The sequence below is a fragment of the Canis aureus genome, chromosome 11 (genome assembly GCF_053574225.1).
Source record: "Canis aureus isolate CA01 chromosome 11, VMU_Caureus_v.1.0, whole genome shotgun sequence".
Classification (NCBI taxonomy): Eukaryota; Metazoa; Chordata; class Mammalia; order Carnivora; family Canidae; genus Canis; species Canis aureus.
In genome coordinates this window covers 3,446,893-3,471,791 of record NC_135621.1, presented here as the reverse complement: position 1 = coordinate 3,471,791, position 24,899 = coordinate 3,446,893, and the positions used below count along the sequence as shown (strand labels likewise).

Below are 24,899 nucleotides of genomic sequence, written 5' to 3'. Positions count from 1 at the left end.
AAGGACTGAAGAGGGTAGGGGTAGGGCACGGGCAATGGGGAATGGCCTCCTCTCCAAGACCCACTGGCTCCCATCCACTCACTGCCGCCTCCAACTACCACCACCAGAGGTAATGCCTCCTGCAAATTGGGAATCTCCTAAGACAGTGCCTCCTCAGGACCCCTGCCTTGCACCCCCTCCACTTTCACCGATTGCCCCAATAGGTAATGAGATCTTTGGACCACCTGCCTTTGGCCGCAACTTACCCCCACACACCACCCACGAGGGATTATTCTGCCCCCACCGAGCTGTAGGTATAATAACTACGAGCTCCCTCCGAGCTGAGCTCGCTCAATGCCTCTCTAATCCTCCCCCCTCCCCACAGGGATCCAGGGGCTGTTTCCTAACAGTGGGTGGGGGTGGGGGCAAAGGGAACAGGAACGTGGCTCCCAGGGAACTTGGCGAGGCCCTGACACTGACTCACAGTCACGGGACTTAGGCTGCGGGAGGAAGGGCAAAAGCCAATTCGAGACTGTCATCAAGCTAGTTTCCTCTTCATGTGCTTCCCCCCCCCCCCCCCCCCCCCCCCCCCCCCCCCCCGTTAAACCTCATTTCAAGGTGACTGGAAGAAGAGGCCACAGGGAAGAGGCACCCCCCTGTGATCGCTGACGCACCCCCAGGCCCAACCACTGTCTCCTCTGGGCTCCTAGAAGTCATTCATCCTGGTGACAAGAGAAGAGAGGGGCAGAGCAGCCTGGGAATTGTGGGGCCCAGGCCACGTAGGAAGAGGGCCCGGTGCCGGGATAAGGCGATCACACCGCCGCACACACTGTTACACAGAGAAAACAGAATAAAATGAATGCCACTAGGCCGCCTCTGGATGGGGGGGACCTGCCGTGGCGCGGAGCAGCCAGCAGGCAAGTAGGCTGGAAGGCAAAGCGGGCTGCCTGCCCTTTCCTCGGTGGGCATGGGGGGCGCTCGCTGGCACGCGGGGGGACTTCACGGGGAAGCTATCTCCCCGGCACCAGCTGGTGCAGCTGCGTCCTTCTCTCTAACTTCCCGAGGCTTCCCTGAGTCACTGCCCAGCTCGGGGCTGGCAACACCCTGCCCCTGCTCCCCATCCACCCTTCTCTCAGCAGGAAGGAAGAAGAAATCTGAAGAGATTGGAAGCTCCCTCCCCCGGCCCCCAGGAAGTGGCCAACCTTCGAGTCTCCCTCCTGGCCTGGATTCCCTGCCAATTCCGGGAAAGAAGGCAGAAGGATCGTCCTTGCTCTAGATTATTTACCCTTGGCCGGTCTCCCCTTCCACCTCCCAAAGGCCAGGCAGGGCCCCACTCAGCAGGCCAGTGAGGAGTTGGCAAGAATGGGAGTCCCCAGCCCGGCCTGGCCTCCACTTTGGTATTTTTGCAGCTGGAGACTATTAGTCCGCAAGCAAAAATCCTTTGTTATCCAACCCCCTCCACCACATTATTTTCCTCTCTCCTGAAGTCCAGATTCCTCTGCCCGCCCCACCACACACACTCACACACATGCACACATATTCACACACGCACATACATACTTGACCGCTCATACCTATCCGAGGCCGGTATAGACAGATGGGCTCAGATTAGGAGAAGGGGCACCTTCCCTCCTGGGCTCCCCTATGGGAGTGGCTGGGCCACTGCCCTTGTCTCATGGCATGGGGGGCAAGTTGAATCCTGGGTTTGACCCCAAAAGACCTGTACATTCTGGGTCTATGCACTCTAGGGCAGCTGTCCCCAGAGGCCCAGCCTTCTTAGGGCTGACCCCGGCATCCTCCAGAGGGGCTCCGGCCAAGGGCCCCAGATCCTGAAGACAGGAGAATCTCAAGTAAACCTAAGGGGAAGAATGCTATGTTGTGGGAAGGGTCTGGGGTCAAGTTGTTAGGGATTCCAGCCTAGAGAAGGAGGCTAGGAAGCTAGGAGGTGGGTGAGACAGAGAACAGACCACAGCTTGCCAGTGATGTCATGAAAGACTTTCACTTCCAGGCTCCAGAATAGGCATGGGGTGTGTGGCATGGGGTGTGTGTCTCTAACTGATGAGTTTTCCTTGCACCCCCCACACTGGCCAAAGCTCAGCATTCTGCACCCCCAGAACTCCAATTTTTCTCAACTTCTCTACTATCCACATTGTTCAAGCAGTATTTCCTTAAACAGTGGCTTCTTTTCCAGAAAGAACGCCCCCCCCCCCCCCCCCCCGCTGCCATTCCCAAGGAGAACTCTGGCTTCTGCTGCAGGACTCCAGTCACTCTCCCTAAAATAAATCTGGGGGAGGAAGGGGACCTCTGTGCCCAGAGGAAATATCCCCAATGCATCCATATACCCAGAGATTGTAAGACAAGGCATGAGGTCCCTGGATGAGGAAGGATGAGCAAGGATGAATCTCATTTCCACTTTAACCACATCCCCAATGAACAGACTGCATTCTGGTCCTTATTCAGGAACCTCCTCACCTTTCCCATCACTCTGCTCTGCCCCGGGCCCAGCCAGCTTTCCAGACACTGACAGCAGGTTTGAATCCTTGTTCTATTGCCTTCCAACTGTAGGACTATGGGGAAATTACTTAATGTCTGAGTCTCAGTTTGCTCATATGTAAATGGGAATGGGCAAGTTATTTATTGTCTGAGTCTCAGTTTGCTCATCTGTAAAATGGCATGGTACATTAATAGTACTTAGCACACGGCCTGGCACATATTAATACTCCACAAATGGCAGCTGTTGTTCGTACCATCATCCTCCCTCACCTCAACCCCATTCTTCCCTACCTTCTCCAGCAAGTTACCATCTATGCCTTCAGTGAGAGTCCTGTGGCCTCCTAACTAAAGATGGGCCCACCAGGTGGGCAGTTTGAGGCTAACACCTACTATTCAAGATTCAGCTCAGGCCCTCAGAAGAAAGATTTCTGACTCCCAGAAGCCCCAGTAATTCCTTTTATCACAGCCTGTTTACCTGACTACAAATATTGTGAGGGCAGGGTGCTGTCTTTCATCTCTGTCCCCGGTGTCTGACACACATATACTGATTCATTCAACAAATATTTGTTGAGCACTGAGTCCTCACTCAGTTGTCCTAGCGCTGGGACATCACTTTTTCCCTTCCTTTTGACTGCCAGGAGCTTCCTTCTCTGGCCTTGGGACACCCCAAGACGGTGGGAAGACACATCTCTCTGGTAATCCTCCTGCTTATTAGAGCCCTCAGGGATCCTGTCCTGAGGCCTGGCAGGGAGAAGGAGCCCTGGGGGAGATGATCAGGAGTCTGGGGTCTTTGCAAGTAGGTAAGAGACGGCCTGCCCGGTCTGCCAGGCAGAGAAGCTCTGCCAAATGGCATGTCCTCACGCTCCTATTTCCTGCCGCGTCCTGACTTGAGCTCCTCTTGTTCCCAGTGAGGCCAGGGCTCAGCCACAGCACATCACCTCTGTCTCCTGGACTTCCCTTCCTGCCCTGCTGGTACTTCTGACCTGGGGCTTGTGCCCCAGCTCCTTCCCTTGTCTGGCCCAGGTCCACAAAGGTGGTCAGTCCTGGAGCCGGGGATGAGATGCCTGGATTCTGCAGCTCTGATTCAGAATCAGAACCAGGGTCTTCCCACTATTGAGAAATCTTTGCTGGGTTCTCTCTTGCTTAAGTTACTTCCTGTGGCTTGAAAACAGGGAGGAGGGGGGTGTTGGGAACAGGCTGGGTGGAGAGGCAGCTTCAAGGAGACAGCGGGGGAGGAGAGGCCAGGCTGGAGCTGAGCCGGGAGACGTGGGGCTGGCCCGGCCAGGGAGAGGAGAGAAGGGCTGTGAAATGATTCGGAAATTTGGGACAGGAGCGGGAGTGGGAGCGGGGAGCAAAAGCACCGGGACACGGATGGCCCAAGGCCAAAGGGTGTGCTGGCAAGAGCCCCCCAGGATTCTGACACCCTGAGGGTGAGGAAGGCCAAGGGAGAGGGTGGTAGCGGAGGGGGAGCAGCGGCTGGCTTTCGTACATAAAGTCTGGAAGGGTTCCACTGGCATCGGGTGGGAGGCCGAGAGGGCCTGGGCCGCCCAGTTCAGTGGGAAGACAGCTCCCCTTCCAGCCAGGGAAGTCAGTCCATCGGAGACTCAGGGGGGCTACTCTCTGCCCCCTCTCTGCCTTCCCTCTAGACACACCACTACCCATTTCCTGCTGTGATTTTAAGCACACACATACACACATGCACACATGCACACAAAGAAAGAGGGAGGGATAAGTGAAGCTGGCCAGCTGGACTTGGGGACTCATTTCGCAACCTTGCTGCCTGCGGCCTAGGGGGCCTTTCCTGCCTGCCCCCGCCTTCCCTCACACGGTACGGCACAGTGAAGGAACCCCGGGACCCCGGAGGGCCCCTCCACAGCACCCCCTCATACACCGTCCATAACTAAGTGCCTTGGGCAAAACTTATTTCCTTTAAGGGCCTCTGCGTGCAGCATCAGGACCTTCCCTCCCGCACACACCCCTTCCTGGGGCCCCATTCCTGCAGGCTGCCCTCATTCTTTCTCCGGTGGAAACATCCTCAAAGCCAAGGAAGACAGGTCAGAGGAGCACAGCTAAGGCCGAGCAGGGCTGGGGCGGGGGTGGGGGGAGAGGAGGGGACTGCGGGCCTGACCTCCAGCCCCGCCCAGGGGCAGCCCTGCAGGGGGCTGGGCGGAGCCTACGGTTCCCTGAGGGTGGTCAGAGGTGAGAGGCAGAGGGGCGGGCCAGGCCGCTCGGGTACTACCAGGCTACTGGCCCCTCTGGGTCTCGGTTTCCAGAACTTCAGGCGTTTGTGGGTCACTTTCAAAATGCTTGCCAGGGTTACACACAGCTCGCACTGCCATTACCTACTGTTTCCGTAAGTCACCTCGCGTTTCTCATCTTGCCGCACCCTAAAGCAATCTGTGAGATCCTAGATTTGATTTGCTAGTTATGGGAGTTTCCTAATAGGCGTTACATAAAAAAACCAAAGCTATAACAATAAAACAATGCACATCCACGTACGACCTAAAATCAAGGCATCCCTGCTTTGGGAAAGGCAGTATTAAGCACTAAGGGGTCAGCCTCCGTCCTCCCTTAAGGGTGTTCCGGCTCTCACTACCATGTTCTCCAGCCAAGAACCAGAATCCACAGAGAACCCCCCCCCCCATGCTGCTGGGACAGCGGCAGAGGGGAGGATGGGCCCTGGGATTATATCCCAGGAGGGAGAAAAAGGGGTGAAGACTCAGCCCCCGAGGGCCCCCCCCCCCCGCCCCGCCCCGGTCCAGGCCAGTGAAGGTCACAGTGAGGGAAAAAAGTGTTGGCAGCCGGGGCTCTGTTCAGTGAGGGAAGCAGGAGCGAGCGGGTGCACACACACGCACACCCCTCCAGAACAGTGAGGAAGTTGGTCAGAAACTATCCCCCCAACTCTAGAAGGAGTAGAATCAGGGAAGGAGCTGGGGTCCCAACAGGAAAAAGCAGGAGCTTCCATCCCCAGCTGGCTCCGCGGAGCCTCTCCTGGAAGCTGCTCCGACCACTGAGCATGGCAGGGTCGAGGAAGGGCCCTCTGAGGGCCCTCAGGACCCAGGGCAGGTCTGGTGCACACATGCCCTAGGACCCATGTGAAACAGGCTCACTTCCTGGCCTCCTTCCTTTTTTCTATTCTATTTCTGTGACCAGAGTTTTCTCTGAGGCAGGCTCCCCCTTCTTCCCATATCAGCACGCAGGCTTCTCTCGGCATCTCTGCCTCTTGGCCTCTGGGCCCCAGCACCTCTCCATTGTCAGACTCCTCCCTCCTGCATGAGGCTCCCTCCCAGGGGTGCAAAGGAGGTCAGGGTCACAGCCAGGAATGGGATGATTGTAGGGAGGGCTCCCCTACGGGGCAGAGAGAAAGCAGGAGAAAGCAGCAGCCTTTCTTCTTCATCCCCCTCTGGGAGCTAATTACAGGCCAGCAGCCCACTGCACAGGTGAGTGCCTGGGACCAGCCACCCGCACACCAGGACAGGCCACTCAGCGTCTCCTGGGAGGGGGCTGAGCTAGGGCTAGGGGAGGGTGCTAGGGGAGAGACACTTCCGACCTCCTCATCTCAGGGCCCATAATTAGTCTGTGGGATGAGAGCAAAACAACTATCCTCAGGGTGACAGCCAGACATTCAGGCGGCAGGGCAGGGTGGAGGAGCAGAGGCTGGGGCAATGGGAACCCACTCATCTACCCCGCTAGCATTTCTCCCAGGAAACTGGGTCTGTTCCTGCCTCCTGGACTCTGCCCCAGAGGGGCCCAGTGAAATCTAGCAGACTGGGAGGCAAGGCTCTATTTGCCAAGGGAGGGGTACCCGCCTGAGCTTATTTCCTGCTTCTCCTTGGGAGGAAGGCAGGAGAGGGGGCCAGGCCAGAGCAAAAGCCGAGAAGTTTCCCATCAGGGCACCCTTGACAGCCGCCTACCCAGGAGCCCATCGTCTGGCCCTGAGGCAGGGCCAGGGAGGGAGCTGCCAGAGCTGTTTGCCCAGACAGGCCTGTTGGGTGGGGCCATCTACAAGGAGCAGCGAGAGGGCAGCTGGCTGGGGGGGCCTTGCCCTGTGCCACCCCAACTGCCATTGGGTTCCCGATCTGCCCACCCCTCGAGAGGTTGGCCAACCAAGTGTGGCAGCCCCCAGCCCATTATTCCAAGGAAGGCATGTCCCATCACATGTGAGCCTTGGTGACCAAGGGACACCACCGCTGGGACACCACTGGGAGGCTCTGGAGGAGCTAGGGCCGAGGTGTGGACCATATACTGAGGCTGCAGAGGGCAAGGACACCTGCCAGCCCAGAACTAAGCCTGTATGTCCTCCTGGGACCTGTTCTCTGCAGTAATCATCAGATGCAGATGCAATGAAGAATCTGAAGATCTTCTAGCAGGCCCAAAGGTTCAAAATCCTAAACCTTGTGGGTTCTGGCTTTCACTTCAATTTATCTGATCTGGACAGGCAAGCTCAAACCCATGATGTAGATTAGGAAACCAAAGCAGGCGCAGGGGATTCTGATTTACTCAAGGTCACAGATCAAGTTACCCTCCCTCCTGAAGGTCAGATCAACCGAGGCCAGATCTTCCCCCTCACCCCTGTGGTGTGCTTCCTGGAAATGTGACAGTGCCAGATGTTTTGTTTGTGTAACGGCATCCGAGATGAGCAGGGCTGCTCCAGGCAGTGGATCTATGCCCAGGCCCCATCCCTAGGTATACCCCTTCTTCCACCCCTAAGACAGCAAAGTACAGCCCAGGGAGGGAGTTTAAGTGGGAACATCTGGGAGGTTTTAAAATGTTCCTGTGCCCCAGTGCTCCTCCTCTAGTCTCATTCTCTGCTACAAAGCCCCCAAATAGCCTCAGGACCCCCACACCCACCCTGCAGCATTGAGTCCATTCTGAGGATGTCCCCAAGGAGAATGATGGAACATGAAGATGGAACCAGGCAGGCCCTGGCATCTTTGCCCTCAGCCACAACCTAGCAAGGCTCTGACTGAGCTCCAGGCCCTTTCTTTCCCTTGCCCTGACTCCCGCTACATGGGAAAGCCCCTCTGCGGTCTAATCATCACTCTTCTCTCTGAAAAGGGACAGTCCCTGCTCTCTGGAGATTGACTGCTCATTGCCCCCTTGGCCCTCTTCCTCAGCCCTGGGCCAAAAATCAGGAGCCATCTAGAGACCCAGCTGAGAGAGAAGCAAGCCTAGCCATCGATCTGTCCCTGCCCCCCCGCCCCCAGAAAATGTCATCTTGTGCAGCCTTGGGGCCCCCAGCCTTGGCCTCAGTGAAGGGCTTCTTATTTAGACTCTTAACCTAGACATGGGTCATCCTGTCTAATCCTCTGCCCCTCTCCTGGACAGGCTCCAGCTTGCCCAATCTTCCCCTCCCTCCCTCACGCTCCAAGCTAGGAGCAGGCGACTCACGGTGCAAACTGAGGGAGATGTTGATGGTGTGCTCATCCACGAAGCCCTTCAGGCCAGGCATGCGGGCGCACTTGAGCTGTGTCTGGGCGGCGCTGTCCCCAACATGCACCCAACACACAGTCTCGTTGGTGTAGCTGAAGTCCATGGCTGTGGTCTGCCGTGTACTCGTGGGTGTGATGGTAGACACCTGGGCCCCACTCAGGTACGTAGCCAGGATGTTCTGTGAGTTGGCAATCAGCAGCACAGGGGGCCGATCTACTGGCTCTACAGATGGAGGAGAGAAGAGTCGGTGCGGCAAGGGGCTCCAGGACCATTGAGATCACCCCCCAATGTGGGGGCCGCCTATCACTGTGGCCACAGGTGACCCCACCTACCATTCTTGGCCTTGCAGGAGCGGTTGTCTGGCTGCAGGAGGTACCCTTCCACACAGCCACATGTAAAGGAGCCGTCCGTGTTGGTGCATAGCTGGCTACAGGTGCCGTACACTGAACATTCGTCAAAGTCTGCCAAGGAAAGGGCAAGAGCGTGGTCATCTCCAATGTAATGAGGGCAGGAAAGTGGGTGCCCTCAGACACCACTGGTGGGGCCATCCATCCTGGCAGCTACTTTGGAGGACAATTTGGCAAACTCTATCACAATGAGAGATGTACAAACTCCATCACCTAGCAAGTCCAGACTGGGAGTCTGCCCCTAGTGAAATATCCATACATGGGTGCATCATTCGTTCATTCAGGAAAGATCTTAAGAGTACCTGCTATATGCCAGGTACCATCCTAGGCTCTGAGGATACATCCGTGAATCAGATGTATTCAAATTGCTGCCCTCATGAAATTTAAATGCTGATAATAAATGACATATTGGTGTTTCAGTAATAAATAAAACAAAAAAGTAAATTATATGTTAGAGGTACTTAGTGCAGTGGAAAGTGACTGGTGGAAAAATATTAAGCAGAGATAGGGGGTAGAGAATGCAGGCAGTGGGCTGTGATTTGAGGGATGGCCTCATTTAGAAAGTGGTGCTTGTGCAAAGAGCCGAGGGAGGTAAATCTAAAACAGAAAGGGATGCCTTGTTTGTGATGGCGAGAAATTGAAACGTCTCACTCAGCAATAGGCAGAGGGCCGAGTAAGCTGTGGTAATGGTTATACTTCATAGTGGTTTCTAAGAGAACAAGGTAGATCTCTATATATTTTTTTAAAATATATTTTATTTATTGATTCATGAGAGATACAGAGAGAGGCAGAGACACAGGCAGAGGGAGAAGTCGGCCCCATGCGGGGAGCCCAATGCGGGACTCGATCCCAGGACCCCGGGATCACTTCCTGGGCCAAAGGCAGATGCTCAACCCCTGAGCCACCCTGGCGTCCCTATCTCTACATATTAATACAGAAAAATCTCCAGAATATATTGGGTGAAGAGACTGAAGAAAGGTATGTAGTGTGATATTTGTGTGAACATAACAATATGCACATAAACTTTATGTGCACATAAACAATACTTCCAGTTAGATTATCTGGATATTATGCATGTATTCATGCATACGTGAAAAAGGCCTGGAGAGAGAGGTAGCAAACTGATAACACAGCTGACCTTCAGAGATGGGAAAGGGAGCAGAACTGAAGAGGATTTGTCAAAGGGGACTTTGGTTTTACCTATAATGTTTTAAAGTTTTTACAAGAAAATTCGCATATTCAACCTATGCATTTTTTTTTTTTTAGATTTCATTTATATTTATTTTTGTGAGAGAGTGAGAGAGAGAGAGAGAATGAGCCAGGGGGAAGGGCAGAGGGAGAAGCAGACTCCCCACTCAACTGGGAGTCCAATGCGGGACTTGATCCCAGGACTGGGATCATGCATGGGCCGAAGGTAAATGCTTAACCAACTGAGCCACCCAGGTGCCCTCAACCTATGAAATTTTGAGAGGAATTTAGAAATCTGGTGGAAGCCAGTGGTCAGGGCTCACAGTCACACTTTGAGGCTGTAGGGCATGGAGCCATGCCTCCTCTCTAGTACCTTCCGTCTCATTTTTCTTCTACCCACTGGCCCTGCCCCATGCCCGCCCCCACCTGCACCCCCTGCAGCTCGTACACGCAGACACACAAGCACATGCGCTCACATACCTTTGCAGGTCTTGCCATCTGCCTGCAGTTGAAAGCTGTTGTTGCAGTAGCAGGTGGGCCCGTTGAGTGTGGGGACACAGTGGTGCTGGCAGCCCAGCTGAGAACACTGTCCTTGGAGCTCTGTGGGGGGGGGGGGAGCAGGCAACATGCTCTCACGCCCCCAGACCTGGCAGCCGCTGCACCCAGACTGTCACCTTCCCCCGACTCCCGTCAACCCTTGGGAACCACTTCCAAGGCCCCGTGGCGTCAGAGATGAAAGAGGCTTCAGGAGTTATCTAATATGTTTTGCAAGTGAGGAAACTGAGACCCAGGAAGGTTGTAAGATGGGCCCAAGATCCCATAGCCAATTATGGCTTAGGGGCCATATCCCCCTGCTCCGGTTGCTCTGGACTCCCTCTGTCCCCCCGGGGGAAAGGTTCTGGCAGTTGTGGGGGTCACTGGCAGAGCAAGGACAGTAGTCTCAGCCCCTTCATTTGCCTCCTATCTGCACTGCCCAGGAACTACAAAGCTGGCTTTGGGGCTGAGGGTGAGGAGTGGGCATGGGATGGGGTCTTTCCCCTCAGGTCCCAGCTCCGGTCTGGAAGTACCCCTCCAGCCCATCGCTTAAGCCCTGGAGGCCCCAGGGAGAAGGTCCAAGGTCCAGGTAGAAGATGGGAGGAGGAGCAAAACTGGTTCCCTCAGGACCTTTCTCTAATCTTCCTCCTGCCACTGACCCACTTCCACAGGGGAGACAGAAGGGAATGAGACAGGAGGGGGAAGAGGTGGGAGAGCAGCTACCCCTCCAGACCAGCGACCCAATTAATGGCCTTGCGTGGGGCCAGGCGGCCTGGCCACAAAGCCCCCTTTGTCCAGCTGCCTCACACCCCCGCTCCCCCCCGCACCTAGGACTGAGAGCTGCCCAAGATGCTAAGATGTTTAGAGGCACTAAGCCTGCCAGGAGGAGCTGGGATGGGGGGCCAGGCCCCAGTTATTTCTTCTCCTCTCCACCTCCACCCAGGAGCCCAAAGGTGCTGCTTGGCCAGCCTTTCCCCACAAAATGGGGTGGGGGGGGAGTGGGTGCGGGGACAATATTATTTGTTCTGGAAAAATCTAGAATAGAATTTATCTTCTGGACACGTGGCAGGAAGATAAGGAGGCCCAGCTTCTCTAATATCAGAAAAGGGAGTTCAAACCATAGGTTCTCGAGGTTCTCTGTTGTTTTGGATGCTGACAAAGTATTCAAGAAGAAGCAAACTTGAACATGTACCACGCAATAAGATGCAATGGGCATGGTAATTAAAGTCAGCCCCTGGGCCCAAGTTCTGCATCCCATCCCAGGAGCTCTAGACAAAAACATGCAAAATTGACCCAAGGAAAGGATAAAAATCTTCCACAAACTCCTTACTCCACACTCCCTGCCCTCAGTGAACAGGATCCAGATGTGTCTCCTCCCACAGGCAGATGTTTCTGACATGCATACAGGCGCGGGATGCCACCCTCACCCAGGGGCTTGCTCGGGCTGGGGAGGCCTTGAGCTCAGTAGAATGGAGAAGCCACCATTCCCTAGTCCCCACCTTGCAGGCCTGAGGCTCTGCCTTACAGACAAATCCTCCCCCACTGCTTACCAATGACCGGGCTCTCCCTGGCCCAGGGGCCTTCAGGGGAAGAACAATAGAGCTGGTGACCTGAGCCACACAGGGGAAGGGACCTATCCTCCTAACATTCCCTCTTCAGCCTCGGAGCCCTTCCCATTCCAGCTGCTTTAGAGTGTCTCGAAGATCTGCACTTCCTGGGGGGATGCCTTCGGGGGTGCTGGCGGGGAGACAGGTGACCCAAACTCCACATCCCCACCCCCTGGCTTCAGTCACAACATCTGCTCTTCCCTGTTCATACTCAGGTTTCATATAAGAAATCGTTTGGAGAAGGGATCCCATTATTTACAACAACGACAAAGTATGAAAATACCCATCTAAGCGCAGAGCTCTCACTTTAGAGGTGGGATACTGGGGTCTGTGGAGAGGTAGTGACTTGCTTAATTAAGCACACACGGCCAAAGACAAGTGCCTGGGCCCAGGCCCTTGCTGATCCCCACAGGGCTGTGGCCCAAGTTCCAACCCAAAGGCGCACTGATTTGGCAGCTATCTGGTGGCAAATCTGCACTGGAGCAGGACAAGGCCTCATCCCCACTGAAGGTCTGAGGACAGTCCTCGGACGGTGTGCCCCGTCCAAACCCACCACATGCATGGCTAAGAACTCACTGCATCCATCTCCTGGGGCAAGGGAAGTAGAAGAGCCCTTACCTCGGCAGTGGGGCCCCTCGTCTGAACCATCCACGCAGTCCTGGACCCCATTGCAGAGGCGGGACATGAGAACACACAGCTCGGTACCCAGGCAATTGTGCTCATTCGGCTGACATCGCTGGGCCTTGCTCTGTGGACCTGGGGGCCAAAGGAAAGCCTAGCATGAGCAAGCTGGCTATACTGGCTGTCTGGCCAGCTGTTCACCAGAGGAGGGGATGAGGAAACCAGGAGTGGGGTTTCAGACACCTGCGTTTCTTAGATCTCAGGAGACCTCAGGGACTGGTTAGATTCTTCTACCTGGGCTCTTTTACACCATTCCCAACAGTAGCTACACACCTGGAAGCAGCCAGGTGGAGGGGGGGAACTAGGCATTCAGCAGAGTCCACTCCCCACATGCCTGACACCTGTGAGCCCCAATACTGCCATGTTGTGCACTCAGGAGACAGGCTGAGGTTTAGAGGTGAGAGGCTTTGATGAGCAGAGGAAAGCAGAGTCCACAGCAGAGAGGCTCAAACGTGAAAGAACACCTCCTTCCCCTAGCTCCCCAGGGCACAGAGCCTGGGGCTGAGAGCCAGACCAAGTGTTCTGGAACTGCACTGTCCAATGCATAGCAACAGCCGTGTGTGGCTGTCGAGTACCTGAGTGTGGCTAGTTCGAATTGGAAGTATAAAGTATACCCTGGCTTTGGAGGACCTAATACCACACACACACACACGGAAGAATTCAAGAGATCTCATTACTAACGTTATATGATTAATATACTGAAATAATATTTCAGATACATTGGGTAAAATAAAGTTAAAATTACTTAACTACTTTTTTATTTTTATTTTTATTTTTATTAAATAGGCTCCATACCCAGTGCAGAACCCAATGAGGGGCCTGAACCCACAACCCAGAGACCAAGACCTGAGCCGACACCAAGAGTCGGACATCCAACCAACTGAGCCACCCAGGCACCCCTACTTTTACCTTTTTTAATGTAGCTACTAGAAAATTTCAAAATTGCATATGCGGCTTGCATCCTGTTTCTACGGGACAGCACCACTCTAGGTGCCTTACCTCAGAGCAGCCTGCCTGGTGGAAGAATTTGCAAAGTGTCAAAAGTTGTGGCCCACTGATGATGGGCCAGGATGAGCAAGGTAGAGCCGCTCAGGGAATCCTAGGGAGGCCACGCAGATTGGGATGCTGGCTGAGCCTGCGAGCTGGAAGGTGGACCACCACCTACTGGCTCCCACAATGGACAGGGTGTGTGAGCGAGAGCGTGTCTACATGTGAGAGCATCTATCCACAGACACAGAGAAGTACACATGCACAGGTGAGGGAGGGGAGGACCGAGGAGTGTGGAGGGAGGGCGTGTCTGCATGTCTCTGCGTGCCAGGGCTCCTGGCCTCGGTCTGTGCGTTTCCATGTCCTTCTGGAGTAAGTCTGAGTTTGTATGTGAGTGTCTGGGGGCATTTGTCTGAGGCTGGGCTTCCGCATCCTCGTTTGAGAGTGTTGACTCTGTTGCTGTGAGGATGTGTCTGTGCTGACATCTGCCTTAATCTGGGGGCGGGGTGGGGGGATGGTCACATCGGGGCCCCGGAGAGGCTGCGTGTGAGTATGATGGGTCTGGGAGTGTATATGAGTGGGGACAGTACGGGGATGTGTATAAAGTGGGGTTTGCATCAAACTAAAGGAAGATCTGGCCCCTCTGCGTGGCTTTCATCACCCCAACATGAAGTATGAGGGTAAAAATGGCATTAAGGTGGCATTAGTCAAGAAGACATTCCAGGCTGAACCACCCTCACCATAGAAATGCTTGCAGAGTATCCCTGGCCGTACCCCTCGAGGGCAGAGTATGGGGGTGAGGCAGAGAGAACTGGCCTAAAAATTACCGCTGATATTGAGGGTGAGGGTATGGGGAGAAGACAGGAGATGGAGCTGGAGCAGGATAAACCTATGAGAGAGAACAGGTCCCTTCCTAGGGACAGACCTAGGAAGGCTGGGTCTCCTAGATCACGGCCCAGATTAGCCAAGCAGGGAGAGACCGAAGGTGGAGACCCCAGGACTCTGCCAGCTGCCCAGGACTCTGGGGTCCTGCCAGCCAGTCCTCCACCCCCTACTGGCAGGGTAAAGGCTGGGTGGAGACCTTTCTCCCAGTTTAAACAGCTGCCTCTGATTACACCACTTACTGGGGCAGGGAAGGCGGGGGTGGCGGGAAAGGCGCAGGGGTGGGGCTTCTGGTACAGAGACTGAGCACGAGCCAGTGGCCTTTGGCCTGGGAGCCTGAGGATAGGAAGAAGACCCAATGAGACCTGGGGGCACTTATCAAGAGTCAGAGGTCTCAGAGATGGGAAGAAGAGGACCGAGCCAGAAGGGCAGGGAAGCAGGCTCTCTCCTTCCAGCAAAGCTGTCAGTTCAGATAACAAAGTCTCCAGCACGCTTGGGGGTGCAGCAGTTAACGGAACAATCAGAGGTGCCATTTCTGAGCACATCAGGCACCATGTCGGCACTTTGAAGAGGAGAGAGAATGGTTTTAGCTGTGTCATGGGCAAACAATCACAGAGCAAGGTCCACCCCAGGCTAGGGATCAACTGTCCTTGTCCCAAACTGCCTGGGCCAGAAGGAAAAGGTGTTCAGGGTGAAGGATCAGAAAAGGTACTTACAAATCTCAGGGGCCTCATCGGATCCATCTGGGCAGTCCCTCTCACCGTCACACCGCCAGCCCTTTGAGATACAGGTGATCTGGTCTCTGCAGGCAAACTGCTTGGGGCTACAAGTCTTCGGGGCTAGGAGTAAGGAAAGAAAACAACGGGGTAAAATGAGGGATGGAGGTCTTAAAGTCCTCTAGAGCTCCTCTTCCTTCCCCAGCACCAGTCCTCATCTGGCCCAGACTCTGAGCTAAATCCAGGAGCCAAGGAGGGCAGGTAGCTGTGGGTCGCTCCTGGAACACCGTGCACCTGTGGTGGGGGGAGGGGAAGGACGCAGGGCCCATATTTTACAGCCCCTGACCCAGCCCCATATGCTGTCCAGCGTGCCTCTCTTCCAGTCCTCAGGGCCAAAGCCCTCGCTGGTCTGCATTACTCTGGTCGGACACCAGCAGCCCTGGCTTTGCAGACACAGAGAGGAACAGTGAAGGATGGGGCATTTAGGCCTTTGACATATTTTCTCTTTATCTTCCTTTCCCTCCCACTAGAAGCCCAAAACTGCTTTTTCTTTTCTTTTCTTTTCTTTTCTTTTCTTTTCTTTTCTTTTCTTTTCTTTTCTTTTCTTTTCTTTTCTCTTTTCTTTTCTTTTCTTTTCTTTCTTTTTTTTTTGAGTAAGCTCTACACCCGATGTGGGGCTCAAACTCACTACCTCGAGATCAAGAGTCACGCGCCCTTCCGGCCGAGCCAGCCAGGTGCCCCAAGAGCTGCCCTTCTCTGACCTCTCTGCTCAGTGAGTCTTCTGGAACGCTCCCGGTCCCTGCAACCCATCACTCTGCCCATCTCCAAGTCCTAACCACTAGGCCCCCAGACAGGAAGTGCTGAGGGGTGCCCTTGGCACAGCACTGGCTTGGAGATTGTATCAGCACAGGTACAGGAGGGCATGGCCCGGCGGGGTGGGGTGCCCTGCCTCCACCCTCGTTCTCTAAAGACACAGCCTCCCTTGCTGGTTAGACCTCAGGGAGGACTTTCAGTAGATGTTGTGCGAGATAAAACGCATCAAAGATTGCTCAGGACTCCGCAATGGGAGAGCTGAGGCAGGAGGAGGACTGCTGTGACCTACAGGAGCTGGTTTCAGCACAGGGCCTCTTTGCCCCATCCTTCACCCCCACCAGCCTTCCTCTGCTCCTACTCAGATTTCTTACCTCATTCTTCAAGGAGGAATTAAGAATGGTAACACTAACTCTTATTGTGGGCTCCGTGTGTATCAGAACTGTGGTAAACCAGTTCTTTCCATGTATCATCTCAGTTAATCCTCTCCACAATATGACAAAATAGGTACTACTCATACCACCATTTCATAGATGAGGAAACCGAGCCCCACAGAGAGGTGGGGTCACATAGCAGGCAAGTGACAAACCCAGGACTGAAACCAGTTGAGCCAACTCTATGCTTCTAACCAGTGGGGTCTTCCTGCTTCCTCTGAGAAATACTCAGAGCTGTTCCTCCGACCCCATCGCCGTGTCCTCCATGGGAAGAAAAGCCTCCTACTGTCCTCCTTCCCCACCCAGGGCTGGGTCCTCAGTCTCCCGGCCCTCCGTCGCCTTTTCCTCGGCCAGAGGTCAATTCCATCTCTATTCAGCTGGCATGCATGAAGACCAGCTCTGTGCCAGGTCCTGCACTGAGTGCTGGGGTGCCAAGGAGGAGTGAGGTGCCCCCTTGGGAGGCCCAGTCCCCCTGGGAAGACAGCTGGACACAACTAACTCAGATGCAGGGCAGAATGAGCTTAGGGCTGGGACAGAGCATAAAGTATGTCAGGGCTCTGAGCAGGGAGGGATAGAGTCTGAGGAGGGCCACACGGAGACGATGTCCTCCCTCCCTCACCCCCATCTCTGGCAGAGGGGATTGCACTCAGGCCCCTGGCCAGGATGAGAGCCGAGTTCAGGAAACACATCAGGGATGGCCTGGCCAGGCTCCCCCACCCCCGGCGGCCCCCTCCCCTACCTCCCACCCTGAGCAGGGAATAAAGGCCCCTTGAGGAGGTGGATAATGCTGAGTTCATTGCCCCACTGGGCCAGCTGTGAGGTCTTCCCGGGAAACAGCCCGCCAGCCTAGTTAGCATGCCGGAGACCGGTCCTCTTCCCCTGGCCAGCCCGAGACTGGCTGAGGGGGGGGCCAGAACGGACTGGAATGGGACTAAAGGCAGATGGGTTTGGAGCCCAGAAATGGCCCCCAATGCCACCCCCACCCCTTGACACGGACTCAGTCCTTGCCCCTACTCCTCCCCAGGAGGAGCTCGCAGCCCCGTGAGGTCACTGCTTGGCCACTCCAACCTCCCCTCCGTTCCATGTCCGGGCCACGATCTCCCCTCCATTGGCCTTCACTTTGCTCCCCCCCACAGCTGTCCCCCACCCCCCTTTTTGGCCTGAACTCGGCAGAGGAAACAGCAGCTGGCAAACTCCGAAAGCTGGAATGAGAGAGATTCACAAACCAGATGTGCTCTTGCAGAGGGAGGGGAGTGGGAGGGGTGGGGGGAGGGAAAGGAAGAGGAGCACTCAGGCCCGGTGCCGGGGCCGGGGCACAGCAGCACCTTTCGGGGCCCAGGACAGAAGGACCTTGCGGGGTGCTGCCCAGCTCCCAAGGGACAGGGCAGCGAAAGGATCTTGGAGAGATATGTGAAAGCACTTCCTTCCTGTCAGGGATGGTGGATAAAGCTCCAGGAATCTGGAGTTTGAAGGCTGAGGCCTGTCTTTGATTTCCTTCAGGGGGAGTGGGGAGGAAAGAAACAAATAACCTACTTTGGGGCAGTCTACACAGCCAAGAGAAGCCTCCCTCTGAGGTGGGAGGGAGCTGCAGTGGGGGTGGGGTAGGGCACTTGTAATCTGCTTAGAACTGCCAGCCAGCCCCACTCTCCTCGGCTGAGCCAGTGCATCTGACGCCAGCACCCAGAAAACCCATCCTTGAGGCCTGCCGCTTACGGAGGGAACAACCCGGTCCCAAGTTCAGGAGCAACCAACCATTGGCCTCCCACCCCTCTTGAGAACTGGGGCGTCCGGTGACATAAGCGAGCACTTTTCAACCTGGTCACTATGTGTCAGCCACAGATCTGAAACACTTTGTACATGTTAACTCATTTAAACCCTCACAACCCTGGGTGGTGGGCACTGTTGCAATCTCCGTCACGCAGATGAGGAAACTGAGGCACAGAGTGGTTAGTAACTGAACAAACAGGTGGCTTCCTCAGTGGCCATGAGGATGGAGCCAGATGAAAAAGGATGAAGAAAAGGAACCGACAGGGAGAATATTTTGGTCCTCTGGCACGAGGAGTGGGGAAAGAGATGGTAGGGGGCGGCAGTGACCTTCAGGGCTCCTTGGAGAGGAGGGGGTGGTGGAGGAGGCAGAGAGGGACAAGAACGGAACAGAGAGGGAAGACAGAGGAAGGAGAAGAAGGAGGAGAGGACTGGAAAGGGAGGAGAGTGAGCGAGGTTGCAGCGAGAACGCCAGGACACAGGGGCCGTCTGTTCTCAGCTTTGCCTGGAGATGAATGTGACCGCCATGCTAACTCTGGCCAACACCCCTGCCCCCCCTCAAACCCAGGCACCCAGCCCAGCCATGGCCCCCAGGGCCACCAAGCTGGAGCCAGGACAGGAGGTGTAGGCTTGGGTGTGCGTCCAGACACAACATGGACCCCACTGCCCTGCTTGGGCCTTGGCTGCTGTCCTCTGTCCCATTCTGGGACCTGGGGGGTGGTCTGGAGAAGGGGGGTAAGAGTGCCTGGCCAGAGAAGGGAGGATGACAGGAAAGAACAGACCCCGGAGGAGTCTTCTCCAGAGGAGGTGACCCATCCGTTGATCCCGGCAGGAGCAGTGAGGGTGAGGAAGGAAGCTGAGACCTCAGATGGTGCTTCTTCCTAAAAGACCAGGAGTCTTGAGGCCAGGACAGCATGAAAGAGACCCTTGAGGCCTTTTTCAAGAGCAGACACAGCAGAGGGGAGACAGGCTGTGTTGGCCAGGGGGATATTTTCTAAAGGGAACCACATGAGATTTCTAAGGGAACAGAGGAGACAGGGGGTGGCCAGGGGCTGGGGGCGCAGAGCCTGCAGGAATCTAGGCTTTCAAACATATGGGGGTGGGGCAGCAGGGCCTCCCAGACCCAAACCGAGAGCTTTTCACTGAATTTTATGTATTTTGGGTGTTACCCGGTGGCTCCTTCCCGAAGCTCAGTGAGGCTCAGACACATTTTTGTCATTCCTGAGTCTGGGCCTCTGCTTTGCGGCCTGGACAGACATACAGACTGGGATGGCTTGGACTGCCAGGGGAGGGGAAGGGTCTCCCCCTCCATCCTGAGTCAATATTGACTCAGCAGGACATTAGCCTGACCAGTGACCTCCTCACCATCTTTTCCTTTCCCCACAAGCAAAATTCAGACCCCTCGAATGCCTCCAGAGGTCATCGTATCTCTTACCAGGCCTTTATAAGCCCTTTCCACCGACTCCCAACCCCAAAACACACACACACACACACACACACACACACACACACACACACACACGGCTTATGCCCAGCAGAAGGAGAAGCTCTAAGCTCCTGACCCATTCCCCATACCTTTCTCCAGTTCAGAAGGAAGTTCTGCCAGAAGTCTAACCTCCCCCTTTCCTTCTGAAATATCTCTTTTCCCCTGTTACTCAGCCCACAAAGGGTATCGAGTTCCCTTCCTCCAGAAACATTCTCTCCAAAACCCATTCCTAAACTTAGTGGAGGGGGAAGAAGAGAGAAAAATTTGGAGGAAAGCAGAAGAGAAAATTCTGATTCCAACCTGGGAGGAGAAGAATGAGAACAACTCCAAAATGATGAGGTGGGAATCGGAGAGCATGTTGGGAAAGCTCAGGAGAGATGCCTGTTCCCACGTAGTTTTGTGGACACCAACAGGCCCGGATGGAGGTGGATGGAGACAGGAAGAGACCAATCAAGTACTAGAGACTAAGAGGGACAGGGAATGCCACAAAGGGTGGGCAACCAAAGAGAGATGGACCAAGATGAAAGACAGAGGTCCCGAGAGGCCAAGGCAGCATACACCAAGAAGAGCAGATGGAGGAAAAATAGACAGGAAGGGGTCTTAGCCCAGAAGATGCCAAAATAATGGCACAGTTGTCTTGGGATGAACCCGGAAAATAACAAGCCCCCTGAGACTCAGAGTAGGGTGGGGGCAGCATACATCCTGACTCAGGGAGACAGAGCCCCTGCACTAGCAGTATGTGACCCAAAGGATACCCAGAACAGGGAGGGGGTCAGTGCATCCCATGGGATAGGGAGGTGGGGGAAGAAGACTGGAGCTCTTCAACCAGGGAAGCCAAGGCCTGGGAGCGACTCTCACCTCCCCCGAGGGAGCAAGAGGTACAAATGCCTCTTCTCCCCCACCCTTATCCCTCACCTCTTTCCTGGGGAGGTTTCACACTGGTGCCTGGGGCCACCCCACCGGAAGCACTCCAGAGCCAACTGCTTCCTTCTCCAAACAATGCAAGATCCTGCTAACTGGGCTGAAATTCTGGGACTGAACACAGTGGGGTGGGACTAAGTTCTCCGAATGCTCACACTCTGCACCCAGCCCCGCCAGGTCAAGGACCCTAGTGTGGCCCCAATCAACTGTACCCAGATTCCCCAAGGGCGATGAACCCCACTCCCCATCCAGAGTCTGAGGGCTTGAACGCTGGCGGGTTCAGGGTGGGGGAACCCTGACAAGAGATTACTAAAAGGCAATAAGCTTGGGGTTCTACGTGCAAAGGCTAAGCCGGCGGCAGGAGGAAAGAAAGCTGGACTCCATAAAGAAGGGCTCTCTAGAGAAGAAGTTTGGAAGAGGTGGGGGGATTTGGACAGGGTCTGGCTCTGGGCAGGACCCCAGCTGACATCCTTAAGAAGCTCAGTGACAGTGGAGAGGTTGGGGGCCAAAAAAGAAAAAGGAGAAAATGGAGGAAAGGGGAGCAAGACTGGAGAATAGGAAGTCCTGTGAAGCAACCTCAAACATCAAAATACCCCTCCAGTCCCCAAATTAATGCACTACACATCCCTGCTTTGGAAGACCAAGGGAGAGGGGAGGTGTTCGAGGATCTGGGTCTGACTGGGGAAAAAAAGGAGTTTGGAACCTTCTCTCAGAGAGCCAGCAAACACCTCAGCCTCATAACTCACTTCAACTGTGCCGCTTGTCTGATAACTGGCAATACGCTGGCTCAGAGGGGTGTGTGGAGAGGGGTGTGGAGAGGGAAGCAGTCGGTTGGCCTTCCCTGACTTCCCTGAGCCCTGTCTGCTGGGGCTGCCCTCCCCACACCAAAATGTTCCTAATCTCAGCAGGATCCTCAATAACCCTTTGCCCATCCCCCACCTCAGCTGCTTCCTCCTCCTCCCTGGGAGCAAAACACTCAATTCTGTTTCCTAGGGGGGTGACACTGCTCCCCAAAGAGAAGGGAACCCCATGTGAGTTCAGGCATAGCAGACAAGACAGAAGAAGTAGGGAAAGCAGCAAGGCCTGTGACAGCAGCAGAGAGGAAGGTTAGACATTAAGGTATCTGGGGTCAGGAGGTTTCCTTCTTTGGAAAGCAAAGAACGTTCCATGTCTGTGGGCCCAAGGCATGAGGGCAGGGGTAGAGATAAGAGAATCCTCTAGGCTGCCCTGGATAGCACTGGCCCTACAGGTCTGAGCAATTCCCCTTTCCCACCCTTTAGAGTGGGGTGGGACCAATGGTTCATATTCCCATCCCCAAGGTAAGCGCAGCAGTGTGTCTGAGGAGGGTCCTCTGCCTGGGACTCTGGGTACACTTTAGTTTGAGCTGGGTCACAGGTATGGGCTCAGTGGAAATTTTAAGAAAGGGTAGGGAAACGGTTAAGGAGAACATGACTGGCATCTGCCCCTTTCACTCACCACCAGCCAACCTGTAGTGTGGCAAATAGAGCCCCCTTAGAACCTTGGGGGTGAAGCAACCTGGCCCCCTTCCTGAATGGGCCGGGGACCTTTCTGGCTTTCCATGGAGACCCCTCTTGCTTCTGCCTAACTCCATCTACCCTCCATCACGGGGTTCCTGATGGCTCTCTCTCTCTCTCTAATTTTTTTTCTATTCCTCCTAGAAGTCATGCACCTAAACCCCTCTGCCTGAGTCTCCTTTCCCACCTTACAGATTTGAAAAAAGAGGAAAAAACAACAAGGAAGTCATGGGCTCGGGCTGCCTGCAGGGCTGGTCTAGAGAATATTCAGGAGAGAGCCTCTTTCCCCTTCTCGGGCAGATTATTGAGGTAGTGGCAGGGAAGGGGACAGACAGTCCCCAAGACGGCATCATTGGGGGTCACCGAAAATCCTGTCTTTCAGGGCACAGTTACTTCCTGAACCCTTAACCTCTCTCCTCTAATTGAAGCAAGTTGGGGGGAGGGGAGGGAGGGAGAGACAATCTGGTTTCAGAGAAAAACTTTCCCAATCCCAACCTGGCAAAATTTAGAAGATGGAGGAGGGGTGCGTGGATGGTATTGGGCCCAGTCTTTTCCCTGGGTGGATGGACTAAAATGACGGGAAGGGATGAGATCTCAGCCTCCTCAAATCAGGGGCCCAGCCCAGCCCAACCCCATGATCCTAGCTCAAAGCTTGAGCAAGACTTGAACCGGTGACTCACAAGCAAAAGAAAAATAGCTGACATAGGGGGGAAAGGGGGCACCCCATTTCCCCAAAAGGACTCTGTTGTAACCAAAGCCTAACTGCAGCATACAAAGTGTTTGTGTGTATGGTGAGGGGGGAGACAGGGAAATGATGGAAACACATATCCTAAAGGAGCTGGGAATTGGGGGGGCAGGGGCACAGACATAACCCGCATCCAACCTCCAACTCTCCTTCCAGTCCAAACTGTGATCAAGCCAGAAGTCAGGGAGAAAGCAGCCTTCCTCCTCCCTCCCACCTCAGCATTCCAGGCCATTCTCTAGTCCCCTTCCCCAATGATGACATCTGACGTTTTTTCATCTCAAAGCTCCCAGGAATTAAGAAGGAAAATTCAAAGTCGCATAGCATCGCTGCCCCCCCACCCCCACCCCCAGCTCTATCCAGGCTACTGACAGAGGCCCTGAGAGGGGGAAGTGCCCACTTAGGAACCCAGGCGGGCAGCCCCGCTGGATCCTGGACCCAGGCCTCCAGCCTGGTCTCCCGGGCCCAGATTCCACACCCAAGCAGGGGGCCCTCCCCAGGCCCTCCCTCTCCCCACCCACAGGCTTCCCGGGCCTGCCTGCCCTCTGCTCAGCAGGGCAACCCTGACCCAGCTCCCCTTCCAGATTCAGAGGCCACTGCAAAAGCCCCCCCCACCCCGCGCCCCCCTTTGCGGCCGGGCGGCACATCGCAAATCCGGATTCCTTCACATTTCAGATGGGGGGTGGGGGGTGGAGGATGTAGGGGAGGCGGAGGCCCTCCCCCAGCAGATATGGGAAGAGAAGGCCTCTGGATCCCAGAATCCGAAAAAAGGGGAGCCCTCCTCTCCCTTCCCAGGCCTCTGGTCTTTGTTTGGGCTGGGGGGTCCCGGAAGCATCACTGGCCCAAGGCCCCCACCCTCCAAACCGGACCCCCATCCCCGCCCCCAGTCGGGCCGCTGCTGTGTCAGCTGGACTGGGATAACAAAAGGCACCCCCTCCCGCGTCTCCCTTCCCCATCTGAGCGCAGGAGTGGGGGCAGGGGAGTGGGTGTCCCCAGGGGTCCGAGGGGGCCGCGGAATCTCACTCACCGTCGATAGCGGCCGCGGCGAGAGCTGAGAGCAGGGGCAGCAGCAGCAGCGGCGGCGGGGTCAGCATGGTGCGGGCCGATGCAAGCGGCAGCCCCCTCCCCTCTGGTCCTGCTACTTCTTGCCGTCGCCCCCCCAATTGGGGGGTCCCCCTTTTTCCTCCTTCTCCCCTCCTCCTCCTCTATTCTTATCCTATCCTTAAGCAAAGAGCATCAGGGGCGTGGGTGAAGAGGTAGAGTTCAGAGCCCCTTGGGGAGGGCCTGCCGACGGGGGCGCGCCCGCCCCCTGCTCCCAAACCCAAACCCCTCACCCCCAGCTTTTCTCTTCTCCCCTCTTTCCCCCTCCCCGAGCGAAGCTCACAGCCCCATCTCCGAGCCGCCTCCGGCTGCAAAAATGCACAATTGGGAGGAGGCGGGGTAGGGGGTGGGGGGCGTGGACCGGGTGGGGGAGCCTTCGGAGGGGGCCTGATGGAGCTCGGGGGGCTCCCCCGGTTTCCGCCTCCTCAGTGCACGGGCCTGGAGCTCGCTCCACTGTTCCCCGGACTGAGGTGCCGCGACGGGGTGGGGGGGTGAGGGGGGAGAGGGAGGGGACGCGGGAGGAGAGAGGGAGAGAAGGGGCGGGGAAAGGGGGGGGAGAGCCAGCTACGCGGCAGGCCCGGGAGTGCGCATGCGCCGCTCTGGCGCTCTGCCCCGGGGAGGGGGAGCTCAGGGCCGCGAGTGGAGGTGCGGGGCCCCGGCCGCCGTGGGGCCGCCGTGGGGCCGCCGTGGGGCCGCCGCGCGCTCGCCCCGCCCGGGCCTCGTCCCCGGCCTCGCAGAGCGGCAGGCCCGTGGCTGCCGGCGGGCGGGCGGGCGGGCGCTGGGGGCTTCTCTTGGAAACTCGGCGTCATGCCCGGGGAGCTCGGGCTCCGTCTGGGGGGCCGGGGGCCGGGGGCCGGGCCGCGGCCCGATCGCCTCGGGGGCCCTGGCTGCGCCTCTGCCGCCCGGAGTGGGGGCGGGGGTCGCCAGTCCGCGAGCGACACGCGGGGAAAGGCTGAGGTTTGGTCCGGAGCCTGGAAAAGCGAGACCTGGATCGGGGCCCTCGGGGGAGGGCTGGGGGAGGGGCTGCGGGGCCCGCCCCCCCCCCCGCCCGGGCTCCGGGTAAACAGGGACACCCGCGGGGACACGCCGGAGCTTGTCCGGCCGCCCGGGGCTCGAGGATGGAGCCCACCTTGCTGCCCGCCCCACCCTGCTCGCCTGGCACCGGGCGCGGGAGGGGCAGGCCCTGGTTTGGAGGGAGG

At 56.2% G+C, this 24,899-nt stretch overlaps 1 protein-coding gene and 1 long non-coding RNA gene across 3 annotated transcripts in view; one reads left to right on the top strand and one right to left on the bottom strand.

The window, feature by feature from the left end:
* Positions 1 to 24,174, bottom strand: part of LRP1 (LDL receptor related protein 1) — an 80,737-nt gene extending 56,563 nt beyond the window's left edge. For both annotated transcript variants that reach the window (XM_077913472.1, XM_077913473.1), the window contains exons 1-6: positions 23,627 to 24,174; positions 14,908 to 15,030; positions 12,260 to 12,397; positions 9,981 to 10,100; positions 8,238 to 8,366; positions 7,864 to 8,127 (exon numbers count right to left, since the gene is read on the bottom strand). In XM_077913472.1, coding sequence (XP_077769598.1) covers positions 7,864 to 8,127; positions 8,238 to 8,366; positions 9,981 to 10,100; positions 12,260 to 12,397; positions 14,908 to 15,030; positions 23,627 to 23,693 — 841 coding nt within the window. In that variant the 5' untranslated portion in view covers positions 23,694 to 24,174. The remainder of the gene's footprint in view (positions 1 to 7,863; positions 8,128 to 8,237; positions 8,367 to 9,980; positions 10,101 to 12,259; positions 12,398 to 14,907; positions 15,031 to 23,626) is intronic.
* On the top strand, positions 5,630 to 8,759 carry LOC144323249 (uncharacterized). The gene is made up of 2 exons (XR_013388681.1): positions 5,630 to 5,912; positions 8,255 to 8,759. It is a non-coding gene; the product is annotated as an uncharacterized LOC144323249 (long non-coding RNA).
* Positions 24,175 to 24,899: the final 725 nt, after the last annotated feature.